This window comes from Dama dama, chromosome 20 (genome assembly GCF_033118175.1).
Source record: "Dama dama isolate Ldn47 chromosome 20, ASM3311817v1, whole genome shotgun sequence".
Classification (NCBI taxonomy): Eukaryota; Metazoa; Chordata; class Mammalia; order Artiodactyla; family Cervidae; genus Dama; species Dama dama.
The window spans coordinates 99420217-99436768 of record NC_083700.1 but is presented as its reverse complement, the minus strand read 5'-3'; the positions used below and the strand labels follow the sequence as shown (position 1 = coordinate 99436768).

At 43.9% G+C, this 16552-nt stretch overlaps 1 protein-coding gene across 6 annotated transcripts in view; it reads left to right on the top strand.

Moving 5' to 3' along the window:
• Nucleotides 1-5: 5 nt before the first annotated feature.
• Nucleotides 6-16552, top strand: part of SZT2 (SZT2 subunit of KICSTOR complex) — a 52315-nt gene continuing 35768 nt past the window's right edge. For 4 of the 6 annotated variants that reach the window (XM_061122162.1, XM_061122160.1, XM_061122159.1 and 1 more), the window contains exons 1-4: nucleotides 6-116; nucleotides 13054-13179; nucleotides 13480-13653; nucleotides 13950-14120. In XM_061122162.1, coding sequence (XP_060978145.1) covers nucleotides 90-116; nucleotides 13054-13179; nucleotides 13480-13653; nucleotides 13950-14120 — 498 coding nt within the window. In that variant the 5' untranslated portion in view covers nucleotides 6-89. Of the gene's footprint in view, nucleotides 117-409; nucleotides 943-13053; nucleotides 13180-13479; nucleotides 13654-13949; nucleotides 14121-16552 lie in introns of all 6 variants that reach the window. The other 2 variants (XM_061122161.1, XM_061122163.1) reach the window with 2 other exon arrangements.

Here is a 16552-nt window from a genome sequence, read left to right as displayed (position 1 = left end):
TTCCGGCCCCACCAGTCGCGAGACCTTCGGGTCAGGGGTCAGGAGCGGAGCATCGTCTCTGGCCCGGGCCGGCGCGGGAGGGCTGTGTGATGGCCTCGGAGCGCCCGGAGCCGGAGGTGAGGGGCGGGCGGGCGCAGCGCTGGGCCTGGAGATCCGAGGGGGAGGGTCCGGCGGCCAGGTGCGGCCTTGGCCTCCTCCGGGTCTGGGCGCCGCCTGGCCATCCCGAAGGCCCAACAATTATGTGGTTAGCATCTCCTAACCCCTACTTTCCTCGGGGGGGCTAGAGGAGGAACTCGTGGCTCAGTTTTGTTTGCCGAGATTTAATCCACGACTCTCAACTCTAGGGCTCTTGGGTTCTTTGACCTCGTAATGGCGTTCAGAAAATCTGTATTTTGATTTTCTGTTGCAGGTTCAGTGGGCAGGTTTGCCGGTTGCTGCATCTTTCAAATATTATTGGAACGCCATAAACAGCATAAATTAATTAGGTTCTAGCGCTCATGCTATTGGAGAGCAGTTTAGATTTCATGAAAAAACGTTGGATTCAGAGTGAAACCTCGTTCTAGTATCGGCTGCCCTGTAGCTGTCTGTGCAACTTCTGGCAAGTCTTGACTTCCCGGATCCTGTTTCCTTCTTAAAATGCCTACCTTCTGGTCTATTGTGAGGATCACACGTTTTAAATCGGAAAATGCAAATGAAGCATCCTTTAAATACTAAGGACCATGCAAGGAACTTTTGTATACATTGTGTGGTTCAGACTTGTGCAAGGAAGGTGACAATAGCCATTTTCATTTACAGACAAACTAAAAATCGAGAGAAGTGAAGTACCTTACCCAAGTGCTACTCTCAGCTGGGGAGTAGCAGAGTTTTGGAATTAGAGTGTAAAATGTCAGCTTTGGAAAGAAAACATCACTAGGAGAGGTGCCCAGCGTTACAGGAGAACATGTGAGTGGATGGAAAGGGTGAGAGGTGTATAATCATGCACTGAGTCCTTACCTATTGAATGCTTACTGTGTGCCAGAGACCATCTTAGCAATATCAAAGATTACTCTCAACCCTATGAAGTAGACACTGTTATCCCCATTTTTCAGTTGAGGAAACTGAGGCACAGAGATATTAAGAGTAACAAAGTTGCACAGCTAGTAAGTGGCAGAGCCAGAACTCCAAAACAAATGGTCCCTTGTAGATCTTGTGTTCTTAGCCATAATGTTTACAATGCAAAAAGAAAGTAGCCACAGGATGGTAAATCTCCAGTGTTAGGATTTGATGTAAGGAGACCCAAGATTAAATACAATTGTAGGAAACTACCCTATTAAAAAGGATCAGATGTGCTCACAGGGCTGGTGGAGTAGCCTGTGCATCAGAAATACCATTACTGAGGAATACTCAAGGAATTTGGAGCATGTTTTGTGAATTAAAATGAGAAGACGTGGAGGGATAGACTAAAACAGCATTATCCAATAGAAATCCAATGCAAACCATATGTGCCAGTTTTCTAGTAGCCGCTTAAAGAGATTTTAAAAAAATAGGTAAAATTAATTTATAATAATATATTTTCTTTAACCCCATATTTCCAAAATAGTGTCATTTCAACATGTAATGAATATTAAAAATTATGAGATATTTAACGTTCTTCTTTTGTACCAAGTCTTTAAAATCCAGAGTGTATTTTACACTTAGGCATATGTCACTTTGGGCTAGCAATATCTCAAGTGCTTAGTAGCCACAGATGGTAATGGCTACCATACTGAGCAGTGCAAATCTAAAATAACTTGAATCAACACACATTCCTGGCAGTCTCACTCAGCCACAAGTTCATTTGTTAAATTCTTGATTTGCATTTGTGAAAATCTTACCCCAGAAGGTAAAGGGAGTGAAAAGTCCTGCCCCTTGGCAGAAAAGTGACTGTTAGAGGTTATTATAATCCCAAGAAGAAAGATTGGGCCTAGTCAGATTTAAGAAGTCATCATTCCTCAGATACTTAAATGATGTGTGCTGTTATGGACTTGGAATTGTGCTATGTATCAGGGTGGATAGGGAGCAGTGTAAGACACTCCCTATTTTAATGGCGTGAACAAACATTGAATTATAATAAGTGCCTCAAAGGAAAAGTACAGAGCGAGTGAGTGTTTAACAAGGGTTCTTAACCTAATTGTTAAGTGAAGGGGATGGATCCTAAAGCCTTCTCAGAGGAATGACATTCAAGCATGGAGGAGTGGAGGGTGGCAGTAAGGAGAGGCGGAATACATTGCAGGCAAAGGGAAATTGACAATCCAGAGGGAAGGAGAAGCTGTGAGCCTTCAGAGAACTTAGAGGAAGCAGCAGCTCCTGTGGGCTCAGTGACAGTGAGAATAGCTAACATGAGTGCTTCCTGAGTTATCATCTAATACTTGGGAAATCCCCATGAAATAGGCACAGTTATTATCCTTCTTTCACAGGTGAGAAAACTCAGGCACAGAGAATTTAAGTAACTTCACCAAGGCCTTATTCTAATAAGCAGTGGAACCAGTGTGTGATCTTAGGCACTCAGACTCGAGGAGGTGGATGAGAGATAAGACTGGTGAAGAAGATTCAGGTTGAAGCCATGCTTGAGGTTCAGGACTTTGGCATATGTACAGTGGTTCAAGGGCAGGTGAAAACTCTTTTGTGGGACTCTGTTAACAGAAAACAGCACAGGGGTTGGAAAAGGCTTCAAGAATAATTTGTACCTTAACCACCAAGGGACAGGGGCAACAAACAAAAAGCAAATTAATGAGATGAACATTGTTTCCTTCATCCTGGCATACATAGTATGCAGCATATGCCTCATGTCTTATTCAGCTTGCTATGAATGGTATGTAGGCCTCAATGAATGTTCCAGAGAATGATAGGCTTTCTCTATCATTGTCTGATTCTCCTGGTTAATTGCCACAACATCCTTCTGAAGTAGACATTCTTATTCACATATTAGAGATGAAACTGAGGCCTGGAAAAACTGACTTGTCCAAGCTCAGTTGGATACCAAGTAATAGAGCATATTTGAATCCAGGTCTCTGCCTTCAAAACCCTGCTGTCTCTTTGACAGACAACTCTTTGCCAGACAACTCCAGTGTACTTCAAACTCAGGAGGATTCAGTATCAGGGATTAAATCTCCACGTAAGTGTCAGTGCTCTGAGAACACAGCTAACTCAGGAATTCTCAACCAGTGCAGTGGAAGAGTGACTTGGGGGAGCTCATCAAGTGTAGACTCCTGAGCCCTCTCAATTCAGTTGGTCTCAGGTTTCTGCAGTTTAACAAGCACCTGGTTCTGATGCCACTGGGTCCTTGGATCACACTTGGAAAAATACCACTCTAGCTGCCTGAATTAATTCTTGAGTCTTGGTTTCGATAAATTGCATCTTGAATATGAAGAAAACTTAGAGCTGATGTTTGTGAAAGTGTAGTTGTTGACTTTGAAGGATACATAGAAGGGGGAATGTTGTGAGAAGGCTCGAGTTAGGAAGTGTTCCTGGTTTCAGGAGTGTGGATTCTGTAAGAACCGATTGATGAACTAGACTTCAGTTTGGCCTTGAAGAGTTAGTCCGTCATTCAGAATAACCTTTGAGACAAGATGGAGAAATGCAAGCTACACAGTAGTGGAATTAAGCAGCCTACTAACAAATAGTCTGAAGAAAGTCTTCTAATAGGACAGTGCTTGTCTGTACTCTCCATCTGGTGTATCCCCCTTTCCCTCCTCACTTAGTCAACTCTGCTCAACCTTCAGGGTCACTTTCTCTTAAGACCCACCTCTGAGTCAGGTTACTTTGTTACATGCTCTCATAAAACCACATTCTTATCCTTAGGCACAGCTAGTTTGTACTAATATAATAATTAGAGTGATTATATGATTGGTTTTTTTTCATTATACGGTATTCTATGAGAGCAGAGAATGCCAGTTTTTGCTTTCCATCATATCCTTAGGACCTAGCCCTGTGTTGGCACATAGCAAACTCTCTGTAAATTTGTTGAGTGACAAATGAATGCATACTCACCTTACCTTTGCCCTCTTTGGACTTGGATGAGGACTTGATGGCATTGTGATTGAATCAACAGGGAAATTAAGCTGTAAAGAGATTTACTAGAAGAAAAAACAGCGGCCTAAGCTTCACAATAGAATAATAGGCTGGGTTTATCCAATGTAATAGGACGAATTGAATAATTGTATGTGTCCAAAAAAAGCCAGCTGCATTAGGACAGAATGGGGGATGTGTCTAAGTAGTAGAAGCGAGAAAGTCATAGAGATTTCTCGGGTCAACAGCATGGTAAAGCTTTCCCCAAAGTAAATAGACTGTGGGATACTCTGAATCTGTGACCTCACCTGGGTCTTATACTCCATTCTGGCTTCCACATTTTAAGTTGAAAAGTAGACCAGCCAGAGTTCGTTCATGGGCTTGTGATCTAAGATATAAAACAGGGAACTCAAACCATGCTGTTAGAGATACACTTAAGGAACCTGAAGACGTTTATTGTGGAGCAGCAAAGACTCAGAACCATCATCAGTTATCGGATAGATTCTCCTTTGGCAGAGGGTCAGATTTTCCCTCTGTGGCCTCAGGAGGTAAAACCCAAAGTAAGTTACATATTTTCAAGAGAGCAGATTTCAAGAGCAGGTCGTGTAATATCAAGAAGACAGATTCTGGCTCAGTGTGAAGAAATTTCTAATTCTGCCAACCAAGTGAGGGTGAGCACAAAAAGCTGAAGTGAATGGCTGTGCAGGCCTTCCCCCAGACTCAAAGCAGCAGCCCCTTGTTACTATTGATACATGCATTTATGTGGCACTTTTAACTTTTCAATGTGCTTTCACCCATCATTGGGGTAGGTGGTGATATTTTATAGAGGAGGAAACTAAAGGTCAAGGCCAGAGTCTCAGCTGTCACATCACATTTTCTTTCTGTAATACTGTCATTCTATCTAAAGCAAATCTATTAAGAGTCTACACCAGAACCACCCTCCCCCCGCTTCCAGAACTGTAGAGAAGATAATATCAGTAAAGAACATACTAGTGGGGGCGGGGGCGGGGGAGGTGGAAACTTGGTAAAAACAACTTTCCTGGAGGCAAAGGAAAAATCCAAACAGTAGTTTTTCCACAAAGCAGATGAGGAAGGATAGGGGTTCTTGAACAACAAAAACCAGATGTTGATAAAAGTGAAAATTTTGGAATCACTGGTAAGATACTAAGAACATAGCTTAAAACAGAGAAGAGAGTGAATGTAACTTGTGGGAGCTATTTTTCTCATTCATGCAATCATTCAACAAATACTCCATTCCTTAGTGTGTCTTGGCACTGTGCTGGTTGCCAGAGATACAGCAAAGAACAGCACAACGTAGACTGCCCCTGCCTCCCTGCGGTATCTACACTTGTTGGGGAAATCAACTTTAAAAAGTACACAGATTTTTCAGTATGAACTGTGGTGGGTGCTATGAAGAAATTCAGACTGCTTTGCGAATGCCTAACAAGATACCAAACAGTACAGGGAATCATGGAAAGGTACATTTATTAAACCCAGAGTGGCCAAGATTTTAGTCCTAGAAGATGAAGTGACCAGGTGTCCCCAACTCTCCTTATGGTGCCGACATGTAGACCTATGCTCTCCCTCCTTTAACCCTGGCTCAGTATGGGCCAAAAAACTCCTTTCCTGGCTATTTCCTTGCACAACTGAAACAAACTGACTTTTTTTTTTTTAAAAAGTCTTTACTAACCACCAAAGAAGAACAAAAGGAAAATAACATGGAGACTAGTGTTGTGATGACCTCACCTTGAGAAGAGTTATACTGTCTATGACTGGTTTTAAATGTTGCATTTGCTTTGCTTAGAACATAGCGTGAATTCACTTATTCACTTATTGTATAGAGCACCCTATGGCCAGGCGGTGCCCCAGACTCTGGGGATAGAGTGATAAACAGAAAGGGCTGCTGACCTGGGGTATCCTTCTTACTCTGATAATACTGAACCCATCTCAGCCTTCTTCAAGATAAGAACCGTGGCACAGTCAACATGTAGACAAGAGAGGTCACTAAGGCCACACTGCCAGTCCAGAGGGAGAGCTTGCCTAATTTATAAGAATAACTCATTATGAGACCAGGGATCAGAAGAAGAGGGCATGTAATTGCTGCCGTTTCCTTTCAAGCCAATTACATCCTTTGTGTCTTTTTAGGAGTTTGGCAATAAGAGCATTCAATTTGATGGGACCTTTTGAGGGGAATGATGGTTAGAAATGATAGGAAATAACTATACCTGATTTCTCTAACTACCAGAAATCATCCTGCAACCTACTGGTTTTTGGTGTTACCTTAAGCATACTTGACACCTTTTTTGTTTTGTTTTGTTTTGTTTTGTTACTTTGGGCTTCTCTGGTGGCTCGGACGGTAAAGAGTCTGCCCTCAGTGTGGGAGACCCGGGTTCGATCCCTGGGTTGGGAAGATCTCCTGGAGAAGGAAATGGCAACCCACTCCAGTATTCTTGCCTAGAATATCTCATGGATGGAGGAGCCTGGCGGGCTACAGTCCATGGGGTTGCAGAGAGTTGGAGCCGACTGAGCGACTTCACTTTTCTTCCCTACTTTGATTAATTATCAGTTCTTGTCCATCTTATTTTAAAGATTCCTTAAAGTGCAACTGAGCTCACTTGTCTTAAAGGTTAGTTCAGCTGACTTTTCCCAAGACCGTCAGTGAAAGGCAGTGGTGGTTTTACATTCTAATACAACTCCTTGACTCAGCAGGGAATAGGCACAAACAGCTCACAGAATGGCTACTTTGAGTAGCTGTGCTGTAGGCCATTGTCATCTCCCCTGGTTGTTAGGGGAGCTTTCTAAATCCTGTGGTAGCCAGGGGGGGATTTTTTTTTTTTTTTTAATACAGATACAATAATACTGCCCTGCTGAAAAAAGATTTAGGTAGCTTGACCTAATTCTTGGATAAAATCCAGAATCCTAGCCAGGGCCTATCTCAGGCCAGTGCAGGATAACAGTATAACAGTAGTATTTCCCAAAGTGTGATTTTAGACGGTATAGAGACAACACAAAGTAATACTGAATCACATCACATTGATGTTTAAATTGTCTTTTTGAATTATGTCACAGCATCCTTTATAAACCTCCATCATGTTCCTTCTTGTAACCATTTTAAAACTTTTCTGCTCCCAAGTCCCCAGTTTGATCCATATGTTAAACTCAGTAGATAGGCTTTCAGCTCATCAGGCGTGGGCTTGACTTCTGACCCTGTGCCTACAAATTCTAGACCACGAGACCGTTCCGGTATGACCTAAATCAAATCCCTTCCGTTTATACAGTGGAAGTGACAAATAGATTCAAGGGATTAGATCTGATAGACTGCCTGAAGAACTATAGATGGAGGTTTGTGACATTGTACAGGAGACAGGGATCAAGACCATCCCCAAGAAAAAGAAATGCAAAAAGGCAAAATGGTTGTCTGAAGAGGGCTTAAAAATAGCTGAGAAAAGAAGAGAAGCTAAAGGCAAAGAACAGGAAAGATATACCCATTTGAATGAAGAGTTCCAACGAATAGCAAGGAGAGCTAAGAAAGCCTTCCTCAGTGATCAATGCAAAGAAATAGGGGAAAACAATGGAATGGGAAAGACTAGAGAGCTCTTCAAGAAAATTGAGATACCAAGGGAACATTTCATGCAAAGATGGGCTCAATAAAGGACAGAAATGGTATGGACCTAACAACAGCAGAAGACATTAAGAAGAGGTGGCAAGAATACACAGAAGAACTATACAAAAATATCTTCATGACCCAGATAGTCATGATGATGTAATCACTCATCTAGAGCCAGACATTCTGGAATGTGGAGTCAAGTGGGCCTTTGGAAGCACCACTACGAACAAAGCTAGTGGAGGTGATGGAATTCTAGCTGAGCTATTTCAAATCCTAAAAGATGATGTTGTGAAAGCACTGCACTCATTATGCCAGCAAATTTGGAAAATGCAACAGTGGCCACAGGACTGGAAAAGGTCAGTTTTAATTCCAATTCCAAAGAAAGGCAATGCCAAAGAATGTTCAAACTACTGCACAATTGCGCTCATCTCACATGCTAGCAAAGTAATGCTCAAAATTCTCCAAGCCAGGCTTCAGCAACACGTGAACCATGAACTTCCAGATGTTCAAGCTGGATTTAGAAAAGGCAGAGGAACCAGAGATCAAATTGCCAACATCCACTGGATCATTAAAAAAGCAGCAGAGTTCCAGAAAAACATCTGCTTTATTGACTATGCCAAAGCCTTTGATTGTGTGGATTACAACAAACTGTGGAAAATTCTGAAACAGATGGAAATACCAGACCACCTGACCTGCCCCCTGAGAAATCTGTATGCAGGTCAAGAAGCAACAGTTAGAACTGGACATGGAACAACAGACTGGTTCCAAATAGGAAAAGGAGTATGTCAAGGCTGTATATTGTCACCCTGCTTATTTAACTTATATGCAGAGTTCAGTTAAGTCTCAGTTGTGTCCGACTCTTTGCGACCCCATGAACCACAGCGTGCCAGGCCTCCCTGTCCATCACCAACTCCTGGAGTCCACCCAAATCCATGTCCATCAAGTCAGTGATGCCATCCAACCATCTTATTCTCTGTCGTCCCCTTCTCCTCCTGCCCTCAGTCTTTCCCAGCATCAGGGTCTTTTCAAATGAGTCAGCTCTTCCCATCAGGTGGCCAAAGTATTGGAGTTTCAGCTTCAATATCAGTCCTTCCAATGAACACCCAGGACTGATCTCCTTTAGGATGGACCGGTTGGATCTCCTTGCAGTCCAAGGGACTCTCAAGAGTCTTCTCCAACACCACAGTTCAAAAGCATCAATTCTTCAGTGCTCAGCTTTCTTTATAGTCCAACTCTCACATCCATCCATGACTACTGGAAAAACCATAGCCTCGACTAGACAGACCTTTGTTGACAAGATAATGTCTCTGCTTTTTAATGTGCTGTCTAGGTTGGTCATAACTTTCCTTCCAAGGAGTATGCGTCTTTTAATTTTATGGCTGCAGTCACCATCTGCAGTGATTTTGGAGCCCAGAGAAATAAAGTCAGCCACTGTTTCCCCATCTATTTGCCATGAAATGATGGGCTGGATGCCATGATCCTAGTTTTCTGAATGTTGAGCTTTAAGCCAACTTTTTCACTTTCCTCTTTTACTTTCATAAAGAGGCTCTTTAGTTCTTCTTCACTTTCTGCCATAAGGGTGGTATAATCTGCATATCTGAGGTTATTGATATTTCTCCTGGCAATCTTGATTCCAACCTGTGCTTCCTCCAGCCCAGCGTTTCTCATGATGTACTCTGCATAGAAGTTAAATAAGCAGGGTGACAATATACAGCCTTGACGTACTCCTTTTCCTATTTGGAACCAGTCTGTTGTTCCATGTCCAGTTCTAACTGTTGCTTCCTGACCTGCATACAGATTTCTCAAGAGGCAGGTCGGGTGGTCTGGTATTCCCATCTGTTTCAGAATTTTCCACCGTTTATTGTGATCCACACAGTCAAAGGTTTTGGCATAGTCAATAAAGCAGAAACAGATGTTTTTCTGGAACTCTGTTGCTTTTTTAATGATCCAGCGGATGTTGGCAATTTGATCTCTGGTCCCTCTGCCTTTTCTAAATCCAGCTTGAACATTTGGAAGTTCACGGTTCATGTATTGCTGAAGCCTGGCTTGGAGAATTTTGAGCATTACTTTACTAGCATGTGAAATGAGTGCAATTGTGCAGTAGTTTAAGCATTCTTTGGCACTGCCTTTCTTTGGGATATGCAGAGTACATCATGCAAAATGCTGGGCTGGATAAAGCACAAGCTGGAATCAAAATTGCTGGGAGAAATGTCAATAACCTCAGATACGAAGATGACACCACCCTTATGGCAGAAAGCAAAGAAGAACTAAAGAGCCTCTTGATGAAAGTGAAAAAGCTAGCTTGAAGGTCAACATTTAAAAAACTAGGGACTTCCCTGTGGTCGAGTGGCTAAGACTCTGAGCTCCCAATGCAGGGGGCATGGGGTTCAATTCCTGGTCAAGGAACTAGACCCCACATGCTGCCATGAAGACTGAAGATCCTGTGTGCTGCAACTAATATTTATTTAAAAATAAATATTTTTTAAAAATTCAGAAAACTAAGATCATGGCATCCGGTCCCATCACTTCATGGAAAGTAGATGGAGAAACAATAGAAAGAGTGAGAGTCTATTTTTGGGGGGTTCCAAAATCACTGTAGATGGTGACCGCAGCCATGAAATTAAAAGACGCTTGCTCCTTAGAAGAAAAGCTATGACCAACCTAGACAGCATATTAAAAAGCAGAGACATTACTTTGCTGACAAAGGTCTGTTTAGTCAAAGCTTTTTCCAGTAGTCATGTGTGGATGTGAGAGTGGACTATAAAGAAAGCTGAGCACCAAAGAATTGATGCTTTTGAACTGTGGTGTTGGAGAAGACTCTTGAGAGTCCCTTGGACTGCAAGGAGATCAAACCAGTCAATCCTAAAGAAAATCAACTCTGAATATTCATTGGAAGGAGTGATGCTGAAACTCCAATACTTTGGCCACCTGATATGAAGAACTGATCATTGGAAGAGACCCTGATGCTTGAAAGGATTGAAGGCAGGAGGAGAAGGGGACAACAGAGGATGAGATGGTTGGATAGCTTCACTGACTTGATGGACATGAGTTTGAGAAAGCTCTGGGAGTTGGTGATGGACAGGGAAGCCTGGCATGCTACAGTTCATAGAGTCATAAAGAGGTGGACACGACTGAGTGACTGAACTGAACTACAAATTCTGCTAAGCCGCCTAACTTTTTTGAACCTCCGTTTACTTCTGTTAAATGTTTTGTGTGAAGACTGAATGTGGTTACCTACATAAACAGCCTAGCTTTGAGCTTGGTCATAACCTGTAATAGTTAACTTCTATTGTGTTCTAACTAAGTGCCATGCACTATGCTGAGCACTTCATATGTGTAGTTTCCCCTTCATCTGCAGAACAGCACAATTCAATTGATATTAGGATTGATACTGGTATTAGGATCTAATACCAGTACTATCTCCATTTTACAAATGAGGACACTGAGACTCAAAGGTTAAGTACTTTTCCCCCAATCTCACTGCTAATAGGAGGCTGAACTGAATCTGAAGTTCTTATACTTAACCTCTACAGTGTTCTATTGAATGTATTTTAGGTACTCAACAAATATGTGTTTCTTCTCCTTTCTTCCTTCTGCTCCCATCCCTGCCATTTTCTGGTGTCTCTTTTTGTATCTCTTTTCCCAAACTTTAAACTTTTTATTTTGTGTTGGGATATAGCCGATTTAGAATGTGGTAGTTTCAGGTGAACCGTGAAAGTACTCAGCCTTACCTGTACGTGTATCGTTGTTTCTATATCTCTTTATGCTTGCCTTCTGTATTGGAGAGAAAGGTCTTTCTTCATCATTAGTCGTTGCATCTCTGCTCTCCAAACTCTTCTCCAACATCAGGTACCCATCATTATTGCTTTTCTAGGACTTTTCCCATCTCTTCTCCATGGATATTTCCCCATTATTGGAGGAAAAAAAAATCTTCATTTCAACATCCCATTTCTCAACAGGATGTCACTGACTTCTGCTCACTTCCTCGCAGCCTGGCATTTCCCCCCTCGCGAAGAACATGGGAAGAGAAATTTACAGTTTGTCTAAGTAGGAGGAGAGAAATCTTTTCATCTGAGGCAAGAGTAAGGGAGTAAAGGATGTTACTGATAAGGGTTAACCTTGAGGAAACATCGGGGAGTTCAGGCCAGCTGACCCTTATTTCCCTGCAAAACAGTAGGCAGGTTTATCTGCTGGGACCATGGGAGTTGACAGATTAGAAAACCTGAGGGGAATAAGGAAAGGTTACTGACCAGGGAAAGGTAAAATGATTGGTAATGTTCACTAGAAGTGGCACCACTGGCAAGGTGAGAAGTTTCTTTCCATCAGAGTATACAGCTTGTGCAGTGTATGTGTGGATAAGGAAGAAAGTTAAATTCATCCTGAGTCAAGAGTTGGCCGGGCTTTTGTCATGACAGGTGAGGACACGGGCAAGGGAACAGATGGTCGTTAGGACACAGTTGAACCGACTGCCTATGAGGCAATGGAAGGAAGGAACTGGAGCGTTGACAGCTGAGAACGGTGGGGAGGGAGACAGTGACCCACAGAAGCTGGGCTTTGAGGTCTTCAGTAGGCTTGCCATTCATCCAGTGAAGAGCTTTTCAGTACTTGCTGTTGTCAAGACTTAATAGGAGGAACTGCCAGGCATTATTGAGTATCTATTCTGTTTTAAGCAATTTGCTAAGCACGGGAAAAAAAAAATAGAGCAAGATGCAATCCCGGCCCTCAAAGGACTTAGAATTTATAGGAGAAACTCACATATCCATTGAAATGTACAAAGGTCACTTGATCCACATAGAGGTCTTTAGATGAGAAATGGGAACCAAGAGATGAGAATTGAATCCTTGGGAAGCCCATTGCCCTGAAGTGGGGGTAACCATTTCACCTCTGCTGCCTTGCCTCTCGGTAATGGATTCTGAGCTTTTTGGACAAGTTACTTGCACTGTGATCTATATGTACTAGGAACTAGTGGATTTAAAAAAATACTTACTTGGCTGTGCCAGATCTCATTTGCGGCCACATGAATATTTAGTTACAGCACGTGAACCCTTAGTTGAGGCGCGTGGGATCCAGTTCCCTGCGTGCATGCTAAGTCGCTTCAGTCATGTCGGACTCTTTGTGACCCCATGGACTGTAGCCTACCAGACTCCTCTGTCCATGGGATTCTCCTGGCAAGAACACTGGAGAGGGTTGCAATGTCCTCCTCCAGGGGATCTTCCTGGCCCAGGAATCAAACTTGTGTCTCCTGCATTGCAGGCAGATTCTTTACCCACAGAGCCACCTGGCAAGCCCCTAGTTCCTGACCAGGGATCAAACCCAGGCCGCCTGCATGGGGAGCATGGAGTCTTAGCTGCTGGACCACCAGGGAAGTCCCTGGGACTAGCGAAATTTTATAGATTTATTAAATATCTCTTTGTCCCTAGGTGGAAGAAGCCGGGCAGGTGTTCCTGTTGATGAAAAAGGATTATCGAATCTCCCGAAATGTTCGCCTGGCTTGGTTCCTCAATCACCTGCACCAGACTGTGCAGGCCACACCCCAAGAGATGCTGGTGAGGCCCAGAAACATGCACAACATGAGGGCTGACCCCCAAGGACCTGTTTTTTTTTAGGAGAGTGCTGGAAACAGGAGGGGAGACTAACTTTGAGGGGTCCAGTTCTAGGAAGGGCAAGTGACTTTGCCCACAATATTTCACAGGGGAAATTTTGTCTAGTCATTTTTCCATCTTGGATAAGTACTTGGGTGGGTTGTGGGAAGTAGAGCCAGTGGTGTGTCATTCTGGGTCTGGAAGTCAGGTCCTGGAGAGAAAGGGGTGACTTCCCTTACTCTTCCCTCTCCTCTCCATCATCAGCTTCAGTCTGAGCAGGAGCTGGAAGTCCTCAGCGTCCTGCCTCCTGGGTGGCAGCCAGATGAGCCAGTGGTCCCCAGGCCCTTCCTCCTTGTACCATCCACCCGGGTCACCTTCCTGGCCTGGCAGTATCGGTTTGTCATTGAGCTGGACCTCAGCCCGTCTACTGGCATTGTGGTAAGGGGTTGGTTGAGGGGAGGCAGTGGGAAGAAAGGATTGGGTAGGAAGTGAGGAGTAAGAAGAGGCAGCCTGAGATAAGTGAAGAATGATCCCACAGTGGTACCACTGTGGAAAGGAGACAGGTTTGTGAAGGAATGGTGGGTGTTTGAAGACAGAGCCCATCTCATCTGTGCACTGTGTTGGGGGGTATGATCAACCTTAAGAATCTCAACCGCGGAAGCTGCTTATACCTGCCCTCTGCTCGGGGCTGTGTTTGGTTACCCTTGAGACACCTTTCTTTGCATTGCCCTCAGGATGATTCCACAGGGGAGATCTTGTTTGATGAAGTTTTCCATGCCCTCTCCCGCTGCCTAGGCGGGCTGCTCCGGCCTTTCCGAGTGCCTGGATCTTGTATCGACTTCCAGCCTGAGATCTACGTCACTATCCAGGCCTACTCCTCCATCATTGGCCTGCAGTCCCATCAGGTATTGCATCCTTTCTCCATGTCTGTATCCTCAGACCTAATTTTGGGTAGTCCACTGACCAAGTCCTTATCCTATCTCTACTCTCCATGCTCAAAGTCCCCAGCTCTTCTCAAACCTGTTCCTAGTCATCTCTGCAAGTCTCTCTCCTCTTTAAAGTGTCTATTGCTCTAGCCTTAAAGGGCCTTCCCATAAGCATCAGGTGAGTTGGCACTGACTGGACAAATGCCTCTCTCATTGCTCCTATAAGTCTCTGGTTCTGCTCCTGAATGTCTTTCTTCTCTCCCCTGCCCCTTTTAGTTCCATCAGAAGGCTTGATACTGTCCTAACTCCTTGCACTGTCTCTAGGAGACGGTCTTTTGGGACAGTTTTGTGGTTTTGAAATATAACAAAGACCCAGAAACATAATTTCTTCCAAGGAGAGAGGAGGGTCATTTTTCTCCTGGAGCCCTGAGAACTGTCGGGTGTTAATGCTGACCATACAGATAATTACAGGCTTATCCAACACCCAGGCAGGCTGTCAGAAGGCACTCCTTTTGGAGAATGGCCAAGTCTGTTACTGGAATATCTGTTTTGGGCTTAGATAAGTATTGGCCCAGTTTCCCCTCATCTGCTTGTAACCACCCTTAACTCATTGGTAGGGGCTTACCCTGAAACAGTCCCTGATGGCTGCATTGTTGACTTAGCTATCAAACTGGCTTTGAGAGAGGGGGATGCAAGAAACAGCATCTGAGGGGCTGAAATATGCACATGGCATTTGGTACATGCCCGGATCCCAACCCTCTTCCCAAGATTAAAGTGTTCTCCTAGTGCTGGTGTTAGGACTGCTGGTGGTAGACTACATCCCCAGACAGAGATCAGGCTTTGCAGGTGCTCACGGTCAAGGTGAGAAAAGTTTAGATGTTAGGTAATCGCACAACACTTGGTTCACTTCGACAAACACTTAGTGAAGCCGGATCGATGCCAGGCCTGGGCTAGGTCCTGGATGAATCAGACACTGTTCCTGTCCTACTGGGAGGGGTTGAGAGCTTAGTGGGGGAGACAGATATTGAAGGAGGTAATTTCAGTTGAAAGTGATAAGGGCACTGATAAGTTATGACTCAGGTGCTGTGGGAGCACCTAGCCAACCTGGAGTAGCAGCAGGAGAAACTTTTGGACCAAGACATTTGAACTGAGTCTTGAAGGATGAATTGATGTTAATTATTTAAAACAGAGGAAATGGGCTTTCCAGGCAGAGTGGCCGGCAGAAGCAAAGACATAGAGCTGTGAAACTGTGCTGTCAGTCACAGGGGTTCTAGGGAGCTGCATGTTACTCAGCTGGACACAATGAAGATTGAGTGATGGGAGGGTTGCTGCTGCTGCTAAGTCGCTTCCGTCGTGTCCGACTCTGTGTGACCCATAGACGGCAGCCCACCAGGCTCCGCCGTCCCTGGGATTCTCCAGGCAAGAGCTCTGGAGTGGGTTGCCGTTTCCTTCTCCAATGCATGAAAGTGAAAAGTGAAAGTGAAGTCGCTCAGTCGTGTCTGACTCTTCGAGACCGCATGGACTGCAGCCCACCAGGCTCCTCTGCCCATGGGATTTTCCAGGCAAGAGTACTGGAGTGGGGTGCCATTGCCTTCTCTGATGGGAGGGTTAGGAGGGTAGTAAAGGGGAGACTAGAGAGATAAGCGGGGACAGAATTACGAAACACCTTGGATGTCATGGCTAAGAACTTGCACTTTATTCTGCAGGGGAGTTTAGTGGTAAAGAACATCTGTATCTGCAAGTGCCTCATGTGCTTCCCGACTATACCCCTTACCAGCTTTATGCTCTTATGCAAGTTACTTAACCTCTCTGTGCATCTGGGTCTTTTCTCCAAAATGGGGATGTCACCAGTATTACGTGGTGATTGAATTAATACATGTCAAGCATTTATTAATAAAACAGTGCCTGTCACATGGAAAACGTGCAAATGTTAGCTACTGAAATTATTAGTCACAGGTAGTAGAGAACTGTTGGGGGTTTGGAATGTCAGTGACAGGATCAGAGGTATACATTAGGAAGATGACAGTTGTTTGTGGCCAGTGAGAAGAACTGGGGGCAAATCCTGGACTAGGGAGAATAGGTGGAAGATTATTGCAGCATGGCAGAGGAGGTGAGTTCTGAACAAGGACAGCCACTGTGGAGGAGACAGGACTGAGAACTTAGGTAAGCCTCCAGGGCTACTTGTCGCTAAGTAAGCTAAGAAGTGAGACAACTTCCTCAAGATGCATCCTGCTGTTTTTCAAAACAAAAAGTTGTCACGTTTATACTATATGCCCTTTGAAGGAGATTGGGAAATATATAAAATATTTAAAAAAAAAAAAACAACTAAAGAACTTGCTCATAATATACCTCCCAGAAATAGCTATTTTTGACATGTTATGGAATGTCTTTCTTCTCTTTGAGTATGCGTT